This window comes from Eublepharis macularius, chromosome 11, assembly GCF_028583425.1.
Source record: "Eublepharis macularius isolate TG4126 chromosome 11, MPM_Emac_v1.0, whole genome shotgun sequence".
Lineage (NCBI taxonomy): Eukaryota > Metazoa > Chordata > Lepidosauria > Squamata > Eublepharidae > Eublepharis > Eublepharis macularius.
The window spans coordinates 85,523,461-85,539,344 of record NC_072800.1 but is presented as its reverse complement, the minus strand read 5'-3'; the positions used below and the strand labels follow the sequence as shown (position 1 = coordinate 85,539,344).

At 45.8% G+C, this 15,884-nt stretch overlaps 1 protein-coding gene across 1 annotated transcript in view; it reads right to left on the bottom strand.

The window, feature by feature from the left end:
* ACVR2B (activin A receptor type 2B) overlaps nucleotides 1–15,558 on the bottom strand; it is a 156,540-nt gene extending 140,982 nt beyond the window's left edge. The window contains exon 1 of the mRNA XM_054991009.1: nucleotides 15,266–15,558. Coding sequence (XP_054846984.1) covers nucleotides 15,266–15,317 — 52 coding nt within the window. The 5' untranslated portion in view covers nucleotides 15,318–15,558. The remainder of the gene's footprint in view (nucleotides 1–15,265) is intronic.
* Between the last annotated feature and the right edge of the window lie 326 nt (nucleotides 15,559–15,884).

Sequence of the window (15,884 nt, the reverse complement as noted above, 5' to 3'; positions counted from 1 at the left end):
AGCTAGGCGGGGCCTTTTTTCTGGGAAAAGAGGTGGTGGAACTCAGTGGGTTGCCAGCACAGGGGGCAACTCCTGGCAGGAGGTGGTGCCCCGGTACCATATGTGCACAAAATGCATGCACGCTCCCAGGACCGTGCAATGACATCACCTTGGGTCAGCTGGAACAAGGGGGGGTGTTTATTAAAGTTTATATCGCCCTCGGCGAAAATGGTCACATGGCCGGTGGCCCCGCCCCCTGATCTCCAGACAGAGGGGAGTTCAGATTGCCCTCCTCGCCGCTGGAGTGGCGCGGAGGGCAATCTGAACTCCCCTCTGTCTGGAGATCAGGGGGCGGGGCCACCGGCCATGTGACCATTTTCAAGACGTGCCGGAACGCCATTCCACCATGTTCCAGCTGAAAAAAAGCCCTGAAGCTAGAATTCTTATGCTCTAGTGGCAGAGTTCAGTCCCTGATGCCACCAATAATGGAATAGAAAAGAAATCTACTCCCCGTGAGAGTGCATGGTAAGAGTAAGCCCACTGGTCCATCTTAACTCTATGATAGCTCTGCAGATGTCTCAGCCTTATTATTCTTGTATATAATTTTTTTAGCAGAAGTCCTGACCTAGAAGCATTCAAAGGTATTGGAACAAGCTAACCAAGACTGAAAACACACAATACAATTTAAAAAAAAACAAATTGATATCTAGGTTGCTACCACATGCTTCATTTATAACTGGGGAAAAGCAGGTACAGGACACATTTGAAGGCACTTCAGACAAAACATGTAAATCATGGTTTGGTACTACATGAATGTGTTTTGGGTTCACAAATCTTTCCTCTTCCTTCTGCTGCGACAAGTCAGTGTGGTGTAAGAGTATGATTGTCCGATTAGGACCAGAAAGATGCTGATTCAGCTCCAAACTGCCGTGAAGTTCTCTGGGTAACCTTGGCCCAATCCCCCTCTATTTTTATTTAGCACTTTTTTATTGCACTTCCTCCAAGGAACTCAGATTAAAATATATGCTTCTCCTCTTCTTTATGCCCTGACCTGGATAGCCCAGGTGAGCCTGACCTCATCAGATCTCAGAAGCTAAGCAAGGTCGGCCTTGGTTAATAATTAGATGGGAGACTTCCAAGGAAGACCAGGGTTGCAGAGGCAGGCAATAGCAAACCATCTCTGTTAGCTCCTTGCGAGGAAAAGCCCTTAAGGGGTTGCCATAAGTTAGCTATGACTTGAGGGCACTCTCCACCACACCTCTTCTTTACAAGTGCAAATTATAGTTTGCTGTAATAGTTAACTATGGTTTGCTGAAAACCATAAGGAACTAATTGGTTTGCTGCACTCCACTGCACCAGGAATTCCAGGGGAGAGATAACAAGTTCAGGGAGATTCCCAAAACTAGTTTCTCTTTACACCAGGATGGTTCATACCATCTGATCATACCCACAAGACATAATGAATTTCTAGTTTTTGTTAAGCTCATTCACAAATCATAGAGTCTGACCTAAACAGAGTTGAATTTCAACCACCCTGACCCTTTAACTTTTTGCAGAGAACAGTTATTATATAGGATTATGGTTTATAACAAATCTGGATGTTATTACAGTATTCAGCATTCATTTGCCTAGCATGTTTTCAATAATCTCTCCTCCTCCCGTTTGTCACAAGAGAACTAGAATCAGACACACCAACCCAAAAAGAGAAGCTTGTACACATGATATCCAGGGATATCTGAAAGTAACTTTGCCATTCGTATGATTACATGCTATTGTTTGAGCTGGAACAATTAACAGGTGTGACATAAACGAATGCAAGAGGGACATCATGTTGTGCTCCAACAGTAGAGAAGACGCCTAGAAGCAGAAGAGAAGTTGCCTTGTTTAGAAATTCCCAACAGACTGGGGTAATAGGACACACATCTTTAAAGCCGATTACAGTGTTACACGTGGTTATGTTTTATAAAGCTGGGGTTTTATTGTCACTGGATGTTTTTCATTACGTATTGTAAGCTGCTTTGAGCCATGTGGTAAGGTAGGGTATAATTGTTTTAATAAATAAAATAAATACATCAATATGGGCAGCTGATGTTTGCCAAAAAAAACCCCCCCAAACCTTGCTTGATTCACACAAGCAGTGTGACTGCAGAACAATGAACACACAAAAGATCACCATTGTGAACTGAGACTGGGAAAACCACAACATGGCTTTCTGGTTGACAAAAGAGATGTTGCAACCTTGTGAAAGTTTGTTGTTAAGTTTGTACAGACAGGACTATTTATCAGAAGTTGGCCACACAACCAGATCTCTGGAGCCCATTAGTTATAAATCACTGAGCTTCCTACTTTCAGCCACGGTTACAGGAGACCGTACCCCTATAAGGAAGAACCATAATAAACTCTAAGAAAGCCCACGGAAAGTTCAAAGGATCTCAGTGGCACAGCCGAGAAAAATGCTCTTCTGGGAAGTCTTTGCACAACAAAGTAGAGAAGAGGGGGTAACCAAGCTATGGACCAAGGTTCTAGCTCAGTGCAAGGCAACTTCATACGTTTAGCTGCAAGCACAATACACGCAGTTAACAAGGAGAAGATCAAACAAACAAGAAAGACCAACAAATAAAACGTCCAGTATTGCACAAATCATGTAAGATATTAATTTCCAAAATCAGACAGAGATGGGAGTAAAGATGAAGGAGATAAAGCGCCTACCCCCCATTATCCCGTGTTTTTCCTCCAACTCTTCCGTTAAGGTTTTGTTATACAGAAAATGACTGAGCCAAGGAGGCTACAACAACAACTCCCAAAATCACTCTTTCAAGCCCACAACTGCTCCTTGCAGCTGACCTAGAACTGAAAACGCACCATTCATTCAGCTACAGACTTTGAAGATATAATTCACATGCAGGTTTTTTTAAAAAAAAAATACAAAACATGAAATCAACAGCAGTCTCTTTGTCAATGTGTAAATAGTTCTATAATTCTCGGAGAAGCGCTTTGCAAAGATAAATGAGCTGAAAGATCAAAGGATTTGCCTACACAAATTTCTTTTAAATCCACCAGTCCAGCAAGGGCTTTGCTTTTCACCAGAGTAAGAGGAGTTCCAGAGTGCTTGTCCAAGGCCTGTATTTTCAGGATGTGGTGCACTAAGCAGGTTGTGGGGAAAGAATGCACCCTTCTCTAACCCCTCCCCTGGATTAAATCGTCATTAAGGCTCACGCTGGCACAAGGCTGAACCGAATTACAGTAAACCTGCTTCAAACCCTAATCAATAAAGGAGCCAACACGGTTAAAGGAAACAGAGGGAAATTCATAACATGAAAGGGGAGAAGGTGTGACATGCAGTCCAATGATCCACCCAGTTTCAGGTGGGTAGCTGTGTTGGCCTGTAGTAGAAGAGCAAGATTTGGGTCTTGTTCCTATAATCATAAGTAAGTCACCTTCTGTTTGTATATCAGCACTGAATAGTGATCAACTGTATTTTTTTATTTAAAAAAAAGACCTTTGTGTACAGGAAGAAGATTTTTAACTAAACCTTATCTCCCAAATGCTAGTTTTCGGCAGGTTAGGGTTGATTTTTTTAAAAAAACTGAACAAATGAGCATTCAGTCACAGAGTACCCTGACTACAATATAAAGTAACACAGTCCAGGAGAACTTCCTAGCACACAATGAGCTATTTATCTCCCAGCTTTGCATTGTAACTAGCAACAAACACCTATTTTCTCATTACTGATCCCAACTTCTTGGCACATGCTCTGACATCAGATGTATACGCTTACCTTTGTGTGTATGTCTTTTACATGTGAAAAATACAGAGTCATTGTCCTTCGTGTCCTTCAGAAGCGCAATGGCACCTTCATTAATCAGAACACTTTTTACTAACTTAACAGTGCAAATCCTAAGCAGAGTTACTCCAGTCTAAACCCACTGAGAGCCAGTTTGGTGTAGCGGTTAAGAGTGGCAGGGCTCTAATCTGGAGAACGGGGTTTGATTCCCCACCCCTCCGCTTGCAGCCAGCTGGGTGACCTTGGGCGAGTCACAGCTCTCTCAGTGCTCTCTCAGCCCCACCCACCTCACAGGGTGTTTTGTTGTGGGAATAATAGTAACATACTTTGTAACCTGCTCTGAGTGGGCATTAAGTTGTCCTGAAGGGCGGTATATAAATCAAATATTATTATTATATTGATTAGGATTGCACTGTAAGTACTTTAAGCAGGTATGAAGATGAAGGATATATGTTTTATTCTGATTTGTCATTATTTATGCTACAGAAGAACGGACCTTTGGACACTTACCGTGAAGGGTCCTTCTCCTCTGAGGAAAGGAGGACATCTTGGGTGATTCCCACCATCCAATCAGGGAGGCAGGAACTAACTTTCTTCCTCTTCCTGTCTAGCCTGTGGGACCACCCTCTCTTCAGTTCAGGTGACTCCACAAAGCAGTAACATTGAATTTATCATTCAGCAACTGTTAATACTGAGAGAAAAAACACCTGTTGCATTAACATGTACTGTAAATAAAGCATAACCCGGAGGAGGTATAAGAATGAGGCAGCAGGGTAGAGAAGGACGGAGACCCGGGGAGGGCAAGATGTCCTCCTTTCCTCAGAGGAGAAGGACCCTTCACGGTAAGTGTCCAAAGGTCCGTTCTCCCTCTGAGGCGGAGGACATCTTGGGTGCTCCCAAAGCAGTTTCCAGTTTCTGGGTGGGATGTGGTCTTCGTCCATGATCATGCACTGCAGTACTTTTCCACTACAGTCGGTGTCCGCTGAATCATATAGATTCGATTTGTAGCATCTTAATAAGGTCAAGACTGACAAACTTGTAGCCTTCTTCTACAAAAGTGTTCCCGTGTAACGCTGCACTGGTAGTAGCATTGCTCAAAGAGTGAGCTGGTATTCCACAAGGAACCTCTGCGAAAAGAGTTTTTAGGAGTTTCGATAGTGTATGTTTTGCTATTGGCACCTACTGCTGCTGAAGACATTTTCTTCCCTAAACTGAGATGAGATATATTTAAGAACAGTAAGACTGACTTTCTAATTTGCACTATTCGGAGCAGAGGCCTTAATCCTCCTTCTGACATCTAGGTTGTGTCAGAGCCTCTCCCTCGTCTATTTAGGGTACAGGTATAAATATGGTAGCCTCATCTCTTGCAAACTATGCAGTTTGGAATACGGTTTTGGAAGACAGCACGAGGCATCACCTTACTATTGGGAAAGATACAGAGTTCAGGTCTGACTAAATCTTCTGGCAGACGCGAACATAATAAGGAAGATAGTCTTCATTCTCGGCCTTCTCAGGGGAACATCCTTGACTGGTTCAAATGGATGCTTGGTCAGGGCTGTGTAAAATGTCTACTGAGTGAGGGCTTCCCAATAAGAGTTGTAAATTCTGAGCATAAACTATTTTCTGAATGCTAGGAGAGTGTTGGCCACCTCTCGGGAATATCCCCATCTTAGGAAGGTGTCCCTTTCTATTTCCACACGGTTAAGCAGAATAAGTCTAAATGAGAGAGCCAAATCGGCCCCTGCTGTAACTTGACCGAAGAGGTCAGTAGGGTAAAAGGTGGAAATATCACCATCTGTTGGAGGGTGGAAAGGCATGGTCTGTTACTGGTAAGGGTAGTAATACATAGAGGAGGCCTAATGGCCACTGCAATGTCAGGGCATCTGCTTGTGAGTAGAACAAATTTTGTCATGTACCCCGGTAGTTGATGGCTGTGTTGGGGCGCACACAGGTTCATGAGGTGTTGTGAAGTGCAATGTTATGAGATGTTTCTTAAGGGACTATTCCCATTGTCCCCTCAGCCAGTCTGCCCGGGCATTGGATATGCCTTTGATGTGTACAGTTCTGATTGAAGCTAGATGACCATCCTCCCAGGTAAGTATCCTTGCTGCCACCTGTGTCACTTCAAGGTCTTGAATCCCCCCTGCTTGTTTATATATATTTTGTCTGCAACCTTGTCCATACAGAGCTCTGAACTGGAGCAGGGCCAGACAAATTGCTCCCCTTCCTACGTCATTGATAGGGAGACATGCCTAACCTGATTCTTACACCTGTAAATATTTGTTGTTCTCGAGGGATCATGAATCTTTTGCTTTGTATTGGGTTGGTGACCTTAGCTCAGATGGGTTTTGATCTGAAGTGGTATCTGAATGGGAAGATCTGTCTTCTCCATGATCTGTTGTTAATGAGATCTAAGAAAGGTCTGAAGTGGTCTTGCCTATAGACGACCCCAAAGGTATTGCATTGTAGGTAGCAACTAGCAAACCCATCAGTTTCAGTAGTGTTGTGAGAAGTGATTATGCACTCTGATGACAGTCTTAGTCAGCAGTTTGGTCTTCCTGACCTTTTCTTTGGTGAGGGATAGAAAAAACCCTTTTGGTGACTGTGATCTAACCCAGGTGTTCAAGCTTGTAGGGACTGAATGGTGAATTGAGTGTTGTGGTGAGATTTTCTCTTGAACCGATCAGGAGATCATCTGGGTACAAGTGAACATGAATACCCCCTGTCTCTGAAACATATGATGAGGTTGATCATGAATTTTGTAAATACTCTCGGTGTGACGGACAGGCCAAAACAGGATGGCTCAGAACTGCCAATTTTTATTTTTAATTTTTTTTTTTTTAAACATAAAATCTTAGATAATTTTGATGGGCTGTCAGAATTGGTACATGGAGGTATGTCTCTGTGAGATCTGTAGATGTCATGTGTTCTTCTGATTGATTAGTCACTGCGACTGAGCCCAGAGTCTCCACTCAGAAGTGATATAATTTGATAAACTTGTTCAAAAAACTTGAGGTCTAATAACACCCTCCAGTCCCTATTCTTTTTAGGGACTGAGAAGAAGATTGAGTAGACCCCTTTCTGGAGGGCAGCTTTCAAATTGTATGGAATAGCCTTGTGAGACTATGTGTAAGGCCTGCCTGCTTGTCAACCTAAGCTTGATGGTAAAGAGTAGTTGGCCTCTCACGGGACAGCTAGCAAGTTCTGTCTTAGAGATCTGGGTATTAAGGTTGATCTCTTTCCCCGTGTGGAGAACTGTCTGTTTGATCTTGGGAAAAGGTAAGCATTATCCCCACAATACAGCTGGAGAGCTGGGACTGAGAGGACTGGTTTATCCAAGACCATATGGAAAGTTCATGGCAGCAGTGAGAAGTAAACCTGCAGAGGACTGCATCACTGTTCAGTTATTTAACCGCTATACTACAAGTGTGGTCTTAAAAAGACCCCCCTTATTAAAGGGTTGCCTAGATTAACCTCAGGATGGCCATTTGGAATCTTGTCTGGACCTTAGTAGTGCGTGTTATGAATAAAAGGCTGAGGTCCAATGGATCTCCTCTCAGATTGTTTGAGTGTTTTTGGCAACACATTCTTCTGTCCTAGGTCTCAATCTAGATCTTTCCCAGGGCACCCCCAAATAGCTTGTCTCTCTGAAAGAGGTAAGCCAGGATGATATTTTTAGAGTGTGAATCTGCTGGCCATGCTCTTACTCAAGTGTGCCAGCTTGTCACTGCTGTCAAGACCATAATCCTAGAAGAAAAAGGTAAATGTATCCAGGATGATGTCTGCCTTGAAGGTATTGACCCTTACATTTCTGTTTGCCCCTTCAATGGGGGCAGCTATTGTTGTACAGGAGGAGTTGGATCAGTTTCCAGATCCATACTTCTGACACTCTTGAGGCAATAGAGACAATAGCTGTAGCCTTAATAGCCATGGTCATGGCCTCGTGAGCTCTTGTTAGCATGGCCTCTCTCTTCTTGTCTAAGTGGTCTCTGACTGATCCTTACCCATCTTCTGACCAGAGCCCAGATGACTGAAGAGTAGCCACTGGAGGTTCCATCGCAGGTACCTGCAACAACTCATAGCAAAGAAAGGTAGTAAGTACAGTTTTTTGGGGGGACCAAGTTTGAGGATTATTAATTGGCTTATGGTGTAGAACACTCAGCCTTGAACCTTCTCCACAAATATTCTGGAAATGGGAGGACCTTTTCTGAGGAACCTTCACGAGGAAGTGACTCGTTTCCCTGGGCTGGATTTGGTATTCCCAGTCTAAGGGTCCTACTCCCCCAAGGCTAATTTTTACAGCTCTAAGGCTGAGAATGTCTTAGGTGTAAATTCTGGTAGACCTCAGATTCTGACAGCTGGACTGACTGCTCTGGTAGGGATATTTCTTCCTTTGCCACATCTGAAGGAATTCATCCTTCTCCCTGTCATTACAAACTCTATCTGAGGGCGATCCCCCTGCTCCGTGGGGATCCCTGACTGATAAACGTTGCAAACTGCCTTATTCTGACTCAGACCATCGGTCAGTGTTATCTCCTCAGACTGGCAGCAGGTCACCAGGGTCTCAGAAAGAGGTTTTTCTCCTCATCTACCTAAACTCTTAAACTGGAGTTAATGGGGAACAAACCTGGATCTTTTGCATACAAAGCAGAAGCTCTTCCACAGAGCTACAGCCTTACTCATGCAGGGAGGAGGTAGACACCACACCACTATTTCCTCTCTCCTGGTTAGTCTTAAGAGTTAAAAGGTTCAAAGACACCGGCAAAATTGCGCCCTTTATACATTACCCATCTGACAGGGAAAGGCAGGGCTAGATCCTGTTGTAAAAGCAGGGCTAAATCCAAAGGGGAAAGGCCTGCTGTAAAATCTCCAGCCAGGAGATTGGCATGGGCACATTCACATGGAGCCAGGGCTGAGGAGATTCCTGGAATCTTTATAGGGCCAAGGTGCTTCTGACTGGTAAAGTAACAGGATTTCCTCCCTCACAGTCAGTCTAATTGCTGACAGGAATTCTGGAGATATAACACGCTCAGGGGAACACTTACGTGGCCCTCCTGGGCTTGTCGGCTGGAGCTCTGGGTGTCTGGATTATGTTTCAGCCATGTTTCTCCTGCCAGGAGATTGGCAAGTGCGTTGCGTTGTTTCCCGCCAAAATTGAGCTCCACCAGGTGGCGCTGTTCTCAGCTGGCTGGCTGAGGCACGCTGTTTGAACAAGCTCCCTCTGTGGAAGAGGGGGCTGTTGAGAGGCCTGCGTCTCTTCCAGGGCCATTTCCTTGCCGGGGAACACATACAGCCTCAGAGGCATGTTGGTGCCGGCTGGGCCTGTTCCCGCCATCGGTAGGACGGCACTCCATGGGAACAGCCCATATTCTCCTTGCCAGGGAACCCATACAGCCTCAGAGGCATGCTGGTGCTGGCTGGGCCTGTTCCCGCCACCGGAAGGATGGCTCTCCATGGGAACAGCCCAAATTCTTCTCCATGAAGCTTTCCTCAGAGTCCGATGACTCTCTAGAGACCATCTCGTCCTCTTCTTTTCATTCTTTGGCAAGAGGAGTAAAAGAAGAGGAAATGGGAGGAGAGTAAGGTAATGAAGTAAGTAAGGAGTAAGGTAAAGAATGATTTGAGGAAGAAGAAAGATAAATAAGAGATAAAGAGAAAAAAAGGCAGCAGAGCTAGTCTGCTGCAGAACTGCTCTCCCTGGAGGCAGGAACAGAACTGAAGAGAGGGTGGTCCCACAGGCTAGACAGGAAGAGGAAGAAAGTTAGTTCCTGCCTCCCTGATTGGATGGTGGGAATCACCCAAGATGTCCTCCGCCTCAGAGGGAGAACAAAAAAAACCCGCAGATGATCTTCTACACCCGTGTTGTCATTATCAGCTTCACTCAGAGATCATTCATAGAATATGAACTTCAAACTGGAAGATTACATTGATAACTTTGTCAACCTTGCATCTGATGAAGTGGGCTCTTGTCTATGAAAGAGTGTGCCAGAATAAACAGATTGGCTTTAAGACAGCAGAGAACTCTGTTCTACACACCTAGGCACAATTACATGAAATTCCCCTAACCCTGATGAATCGCACTGCTCCAAATGCGAATGGCTCTTAATTCCTGAATAAATCACAAAGAGTAGCTGTGGCATTTCTTGAATCTTTACTTGCTGCAGAAACGTTCTTACTTTTTCCGTGTTTAGGTGTATGATTGCTAGGTACTTGCTACTCAACCTGATCCTTTTGGGATGAATGAAGGAGATGTAAAATGCACCATGTAAACAGAGGAGATGCCCCTTCAACATTTTCAGGAGAGAGTGTGAGAGGGCTTGTGTTTTGTGATGTAGGCCACCTACCAATGTGAAACTGACAGTATGGTTTCCCACTGTCTCCTACTTCCCTCCACACTAGAGAGGCAGGGGGAGAACCAGAATTTATGGTGGATCAGTGAGGAACCAGGACACTTTTCCAGAACAAGAGGCAAGGAAAGAGAGCTCTCTACCACAACACCTGCCACGTTCACTTCACACAACTTCTACTGCACTCCAGGCTCAATGATGGACACTTACTAAAGCAGCCACATGGAGGGATTAAGGTAATCCAAACACGTGTCTCTCTAAAGTACACAGTTAAATGAAAGTTAGGGAAAGTAGATTTGTTAAATAAAAGTTAGGGAAGGTAGAGCTCTGCAGATTTTTCCATTAACTCTTTGCCATGATACACAGGAAACGATCTTTATATGTTTCTAAACTTAATTCATAAATATACTTGTTTGCCTTGAGCAAATTTCAGGTTTTTTCAGCTTTAATTTCCCCCATCTTTAAAATGGTAACATCTCAAATTCCAGTAAGTTTTTTTTTTTTAAAGCCCAAATATTATTCTGGCTGGATCAAGCCATGGCAAAGGCAGCCGTCTACCTGTTCCCCTGTTTGAAAATGCGGAAGTTCAGTTTGGGTGTAATGGCTACTGATAGCCATGCCCACTTTGAATGTATCTTTTTTCAAAACCCACCTAAGACATCGTATATATCCTGAACATAAAATATCCTGCATTTCTTCCATCGTGGATATTGCACGTTTGCCAGGAAGTCCCCCATGCACGCACTAGCCAGACACAGACCTGCTTAGTTTCAACAAGTCTGCTGTAACTGTACATCTTCCAGTTATACTGTGAGTCCCAGATTGGGGATACAATATGTTCTACATCTAAACTGCACCAGAATCCTAACCCTTTTTGCTCAGAAATTTGAGGCTAACCACAGCTTACTCCTAACCAAATATGCTTAGGATTCTAGTCTCAAAGTTTTGGTGTGCACGAACACACCTTTTTAATGAAAGCGTTCCTACCAGTCATGAGTCCTGATATTTAGAGTGGCATAATCTATATCTAAGAACAGATTTTTGTTAATAGGTTCCTGGACACTAGTTCAAGAGTTTTGTGTTTTTAAAGACTAGCACCATTAACCTTGGCACAGCACTTCATTGTGTTTAATTAGCAAGCTAATGAAGCTGGTCTCATTCCTTTCCTCAACCGCAAGAGGATAAATGCAGAGCTCTGGGAAAGAGGAGACATATCTGTTTGGAATTCAATTCATTGCTGTGTGGTGAAGCGCTTACAAAAACAGGGGGAAAATGAAGCTTAACTTTTGCATTACTTCGCCAAGATGTGCCTTGTACAACAGAAATCCTTTTCACATAATCCATATTATCTTTGTCTTTGGAGGGAAAACATTCACACACGCAATACTTTTAAAAGAACACCATTTCTGAACATTTGGGCTGCAGGAAATTTGGAAACGAAAACAGCAGAAATGAACATAATGTTTTCATCAACAAAGCTTTAGACACTCCAAGACTTGAAACAAAAACAGATTTTAAAAAAAAAACTACCGTCAGCCAAGGTATCACTAGAAATCATCCACACACATGCAACTGAGGTCAAGCTGCTTTTAAATAGCTACTCTTCCTCACAGTGCTAAAAACACCTACACACAACACACACATGCAGCGTACTGACCAATACCACTGAAGGATCACTCCCTATCAGTACCTTACAGCATTATTGCATTTTCCTAACTGAACACTTCTGGAAAGCTACAAGGATACCTTGCAAAAACAAATATACAAAAAAAATCAAGAAAACACAATTAAGGACATTCATAAAAGCAGATGTATAGCACTACTCCCTCTTGTTCACTCTGATGTGACTGTCCATCCTTAGAGGATTCTCATAATTTAAGAGATGCACAGGCACTTTCCGTTTTCTTAAAATTAATTTTCCAAAAAGTCAATATAAGCATACCATTCTTACATCCCATACAAGCAACCTTGCAGGGTGATTTCCAATAAGCAACTTCCAATTTGAGTTCAAAATGTGGGCATTGTTGCACATTTAATAAAAACCAGGCTACCATTACAAAAAGAAAAAGGTTCTTATCTGTGGGTAAGCAATATAAGCTAGAGGCTTTTTTAAAAAGGCATCCATGGTAGAAAAAGTGGCTAAAAATACAAACCCTGCTTCCAGCAAATGGAATCGTTTTGTGATTACAGGCATGCTGAATTTCATGATTGCTGGTAATAAACACACAGTCACACACACACATCCCTGTATTGTAGTCCCAAGCCATCCTCCTCCTTTTGCTTGTGCAGACCACACTTAACAGGATCACTCACAAACCCTTTGCAAGAGAAAAGAAAGATCTATGCAAATACACCATCAGCATTGAGGATTGTTGCTTGGTTGCTTTGATCAGTGCTACACACTGAGTGTTTTAAAGGAAACAAAACGTACCCAAAAAAGAGGCAGGCATCCTCCCTTTCCAACTTTCCGCTCAACTGAAAAACAGCATTGTTTACAATACAAAGAAGGGAGAAAGGGAGAAGGCAATGTGACAGTGAATATATAATGGGTACCCTGAACAAAGAAACACCAGCTAAGCATCAACAGCAGCAGGAAAGACGCCACCACCGCTGCCACAGCCTTCTGCTTTGCTGGTACTCCCAACCCCTCCCCACGATTTCAAAGCAGATTCCAAAACAGATCTAGAAAATGGGGAGACGCTGGTTGTCTTGGGGGGGGGGGAGAAAAACCTAAGAGAGGTAAACAGTGCGACAGGAGAAAGGGGATAAAGAGACAAGATTGTTTTAAAGTGGGATTCCTATCATGGAAGGAGGGATTTCCCCTCTTCAGTGATCACTGCCTATACATAAATTAAATAGAAACCCAAAAAAGATTAAGAAAGGAAAAGCAGGGTTGAATTCCAGCCTACATACAGCTCCCGCTGAAAACAGCTGAGGGACCCTTTTTAAAAACACCAGCCTGTTCTGCTACTGTGATCTTACTCTACAACACACACACAGAAATATTTTTCCTTCTCCCCCTACATGGTAATGGATACGGTGTGGCAGGCGAGCACCAAGAAGGGTCACTCTAAACAGGGGCGCGTGCGGGAAGGAGAGGCTGTATTGTGTTGTGGGGTTTTTTGGGTGGGTGGGTGGGGGATCAGGGGAGCGGGTTGCTGCCCTGCGCGCTACGCAACCCGCAAGAGCCTTTTCTCCTTTCTCCTCGCACGAGCCCCAGCTTTAACAGACCGAAGCGGGGCGGAGCCACCGTGGGGCCGGAGCGCAGCGCGCCGCTGCTTCGGGCTCTCCAAATCCATCAATCCACGCCGCGCTATGGGGCCGGGCGCTTACGTCAGCGCCTGTTGTTATTATTCCGCGGCCACGAGATTTGTGTTGTGCTGTGTTTGTGCGGGTTGCCTTTGCCTAGGCGAGCCGCAACCGCCGGCCACGTTAATCCAAGGGGGAGACTTCTTCCTCCCCCTCCCCGGACCCCTCCCCAAGTCATCCAAACAAGGCGGTGGAGAAAGCAAACAACAAAAGCCAAAAGGCAGCCCGGCGACACAATGAAGAGCCCAGGCCGGCCTGGCCGGGCGATCCGGAGCAGAGGGAAGGGGGGGAAGGGAGGGGAGGGCGCCACCGCCCCCTCCCCAGCTCCGAGCCCACCACCTCCTCCTCCCCCCTCCGAACTGGTAAGGGCGCAGAGGGGAGGGGAAAGCAGCTTTGCAGGGGATCAATGTGGTGGCAGCATTTCCATAACAAGAGGGAATCTTGGACAAAAGTTCCAGCCCGCATCGCATGGCGCTACAATACACATCCCTTTCCCTACCCCCCTACCCCCCCCCCCCCGATTTATAACCAGCCCCCTCTCTTTTCCGCCCTCCTCTCCCTCTCCGGGAGAAAAAAAATCAAAAAGCCAGACACTGTTCAGGCTGGCTCGAATGTAAATGAAGCTGCCTCCCGAACAAAAGCTATTTAATGTTTTTTTTTTAAAGGCCCTTAACAGTAGCCAAATGCCAATGCAACTCTTTTAGGAGAAAGTCACTCTGTAGCAGGGCCTTTCCAGAAACTCTTTCGACTGCTTCATCCGTTTGTTTACCACGTGTGACTCGGTACAGTGACAATGCTTAGCTGGGGGGGGGCGGATTTTTAAAATAACAATAAATGATCAAGCTAAAGCGAGAGTTTGAAAAAGGCTCGCAAAAGGACGGGAATAATCTCACTTCCCCATCCCCAAATATCCGTCCATTTAACCCCTGGTGTCCTGTAACCCGTGTCAGGGGGGAGTGTTCGGTGTGCAATGTTGCAATCGACGGAAGCCACACAGAGCACGAGAGCCGCGAACCAATTCTTTTTTTAAAAAAGCAAAACCGAATGGAAGCAAACCCATGGAGGTTTTTTTTTAAAAAAATAAACATTGGTGGGAATGAACGGATACGGGAGGAGAGGCGGATTTCAGAGGCACGCCTTAAGCGCACCACTGCAAGATAATAAAAAAGTTGCATGCAAAATCTACACAGAAAGGAACTTCCAAAGCAATCTAAAGAGTCAAATCGCTGCGGGGAGGAGAGGCTTTCAAAGATACGTTTTTAACACCCCGAAGAAAACGTGACCCTTCCGGGGAAGAGCCGGATCCCAGGCCCGGACTGACCATGTGGTTCCATCCTGAGCGAAGACCCAGGCTGCAAACACATGGCCCCTCGCGAGTCAGGCTAGCTGCTGGCGTATGAGTCGGCGCCCCAAAGCCTCTTTCCAAACCGATCTCCTCTTTTGTTTTCCAACTGCACGCCTTCCGTCCACGCCGGACACACAACATTGCGGGAAACGCCACACTCCAAAAGAAAAGAACGCCTTTCGAAGCCTGCCCAATTTCCTAAGCTCCCCCTGCCCAACCTTCCGGGCTGCAACGAACCCCTCGGGGAAGGGGCAAGAAACAGCAACACAAAAGCCGCAAATCGCCCCCACGGCGCTCAAAGTTGTGTTGTTTTTTGCTCTCCCCCACCGAATCAACTCTCGATATTTCCAAACCAGTTTGGGCGCTTGCAAGATTTTTCTTCCTTTTTCCCCTTCCGAGCCGGCTTCGTTCCTCGTTCCTGGCGCATTTTAACATGAGCAATAATCGAATTTTTAAAAGCCCGGGTGACGATCCAAACTTTTTCTCCCCCCCGTTACTTACGAGCACAGAAAGTCCCCCAAAGGAAGGCGAAAGCGAGCCAGGGCACCATCATATTCCTTTTTGTCCTCGTGTCTCTTGTTTACTCTTCCCCCACCAAGAGGAGGGGAGGGAATGAATGGGCTCGAGCAGGCTTGGAAACACTAAAAATAGCAAAGGTTCCTTCCAAACGCCGAGAGGTCGGAGGCGAAATCCGTCCCGGTTCCCCAACAATATATCCAAGTCCGAGAGCGAGAGCGCGCGAGCGAGAGAGCGAGCCGCGGTTCGGTTCGGTTCCGCTTGGGAAAATCCTCCGGACAGGTGAGCCCCGCAGCCGCTGTCCCGATCCGAGGAGGGGGCTCGGCCGGGCCCCCGCGCAAGGGAAAGCGCCAGCCGCGAGTTTCCTGCTGCCCTGAGAGCCGGGCGAGGGAGGCGCGCCGCCCCCGCTAGCCGAAGCCCCCTTGCCGCCCTCAGGGAGCAGCCAGCCCGGCATCCAGCCCCCCTCGCGACGGGATTCTGCCTCGCCGGGGGGCGGGGGGGGGATTAAAGCGCCTCTCCCCGCGCGCGCGCGCCTCGGCGGCTCCCCTCAGAGGGACGAAGGCGGCGGCGGCGAGGAGGCAAACTTTGCGAGGCGACCCCGGCC